The following is a 1315-nucleotide window of genomic DNA, read 5'->3' on the forward strand; positions in this document are numbered from 1 at the left end:
GACGATCCTGGCGGATGCGTTCCTCGCGGGCACACATGAGAGCATCTGAAATGGCAGTGTTGTACGCACTGTATCTGCACCGTTCTGACCCACAGCGTAAAAATATAGCGCAGTCCAGGCAGATATGAGGGTGTGTACAAAAATACGAACGAGCAGGACGTAGAGGCGAGAATAGGACTGCGTAGCGCCCAGAAGTGGCGGGGATAGCGAGGCGTCCTGGTATGGGCCGTGCGCCATCCAATCAGAGACGTGGAAGCGATCAACGCTTGGCAGGGAGAAAATCGGAAAATGCCCACGGTGGGTCGCGGTGGCAGTTTCCGGAGTCGGCGCGTGCGTCTGGGACCCCACGCACCCTTTTTCCTCCCTCGACGACAATTCGACGGTCGATCAGAGAGTGACGAACGGATGGCGGCAGTCGCAGGCAGCTCCTCCATTGCTCCCTCGGCCTCGTCTTCGTCGCAGCAGCCCATCCTCGCCCAAGGCGACTGGACACAAAAGCTCGTCCAGCTCGCAAAAACTGCTGAACTCAAGTACGTCTCCGTGCACTGCCACCTTCATTTTTTTCTTTGCTCTGCTCGTGCTGCTGTGCAAACGCGGTGTCCATGCTGCCTGCCTTCATACCTGGCCTGGCTTCCTCGTATGTGGAAAGCAAGCCAGTGCGCGTACTTGGCTGCTTGCTCGCATCGTTCATAGCATCCGTACGATTGTGACGTCGCGGGCTACACAGTCCGCTCAGCCTCAACATTCACACAATTGCCTCGCTGGCGCTACGGGCACTCCCAGCTGCCGTGTGTCTGCCGGTCGAACATCCGTCGATCAAATATTTGTCTCTCGAACAAACGTCGTCGGTGTGCCTCCCGCGACGGATGTTCGGCCGTCGTTTTCCGGCTCCGCGACTGCAGCTTCCGCGACTGCATCATCATCCGGGACGTCGGCTGATCGTGCTTTGCTTTGCAGGAAGCATGCGCTGACGCTGCAGCTCCATACTGCGAACATCCTCTCGGCACATGCGGCTCTAGACGAGAAGAACAAGGCGATACAGGACGTCAAGGAACAGAAGAACAAGTGAGTCGTCTCGTGCCTGCAGCTGGCTAGCTTCCCTTGGCAGAACTGCGGGATAGAGCATAGCTCGATGCGTGGCGCACGACCCAGCATTGGATAATCTTCATGCTGGGGCTCGCACTCGTGCTGCCAAGAACTGGGATCTGTGGTGAAGCGCCGCTCAGCGGCGCATGCTTCTCAGACGCGGTCCTGTGACCTGTCACCGCCCTTGCTAAGCTTCTGAAGCTCAACAATAGCCAGGACGATGGCGAGG

The 1315-nt window shown here is 58.1% G+C and overlaps 1 protein-coding gene across 1 annotated transcript; it reads left to right on the forward strand.

Annotated features, from left to right (window-relative positions):
• Positions 1–353: 353 nt before the first annotated feature.
• Positions 354–1078, forward strand: PHACADRAFT_214882 (uncharacterized protein). The gene is made up of 2 exons (XM_007403127.1): positions 354–530; positions 958–1078. The coding sequence occupies exons 1-2, from the start codon at positions 406–408 to the stop codon at positions 1067–1069; spliced, it is 237 nt and encodes a 78-aa protein (XP_007403189.1). The 5' UTR covers positions 354–405; the 3' UTR covers positions 1070–1078.
• Positions 1079–1315: the final 237 nt, after the last annotated feature.

Source organism: Phanerochaete carnosa, assembly GCF_000300595.1.
Source record: "Phanerochaete carnosa HHB-10118-sp unplaced genomic scaffold PHACAscaffold_780, whole genome shotgun sequence".
NCBI lineage: Eukaryota > Fungi > Basidiomycota > Agaricomycetes > Polyporales > Phanerochaetaceae > Phanerochaete > Phanerochaete carnosa.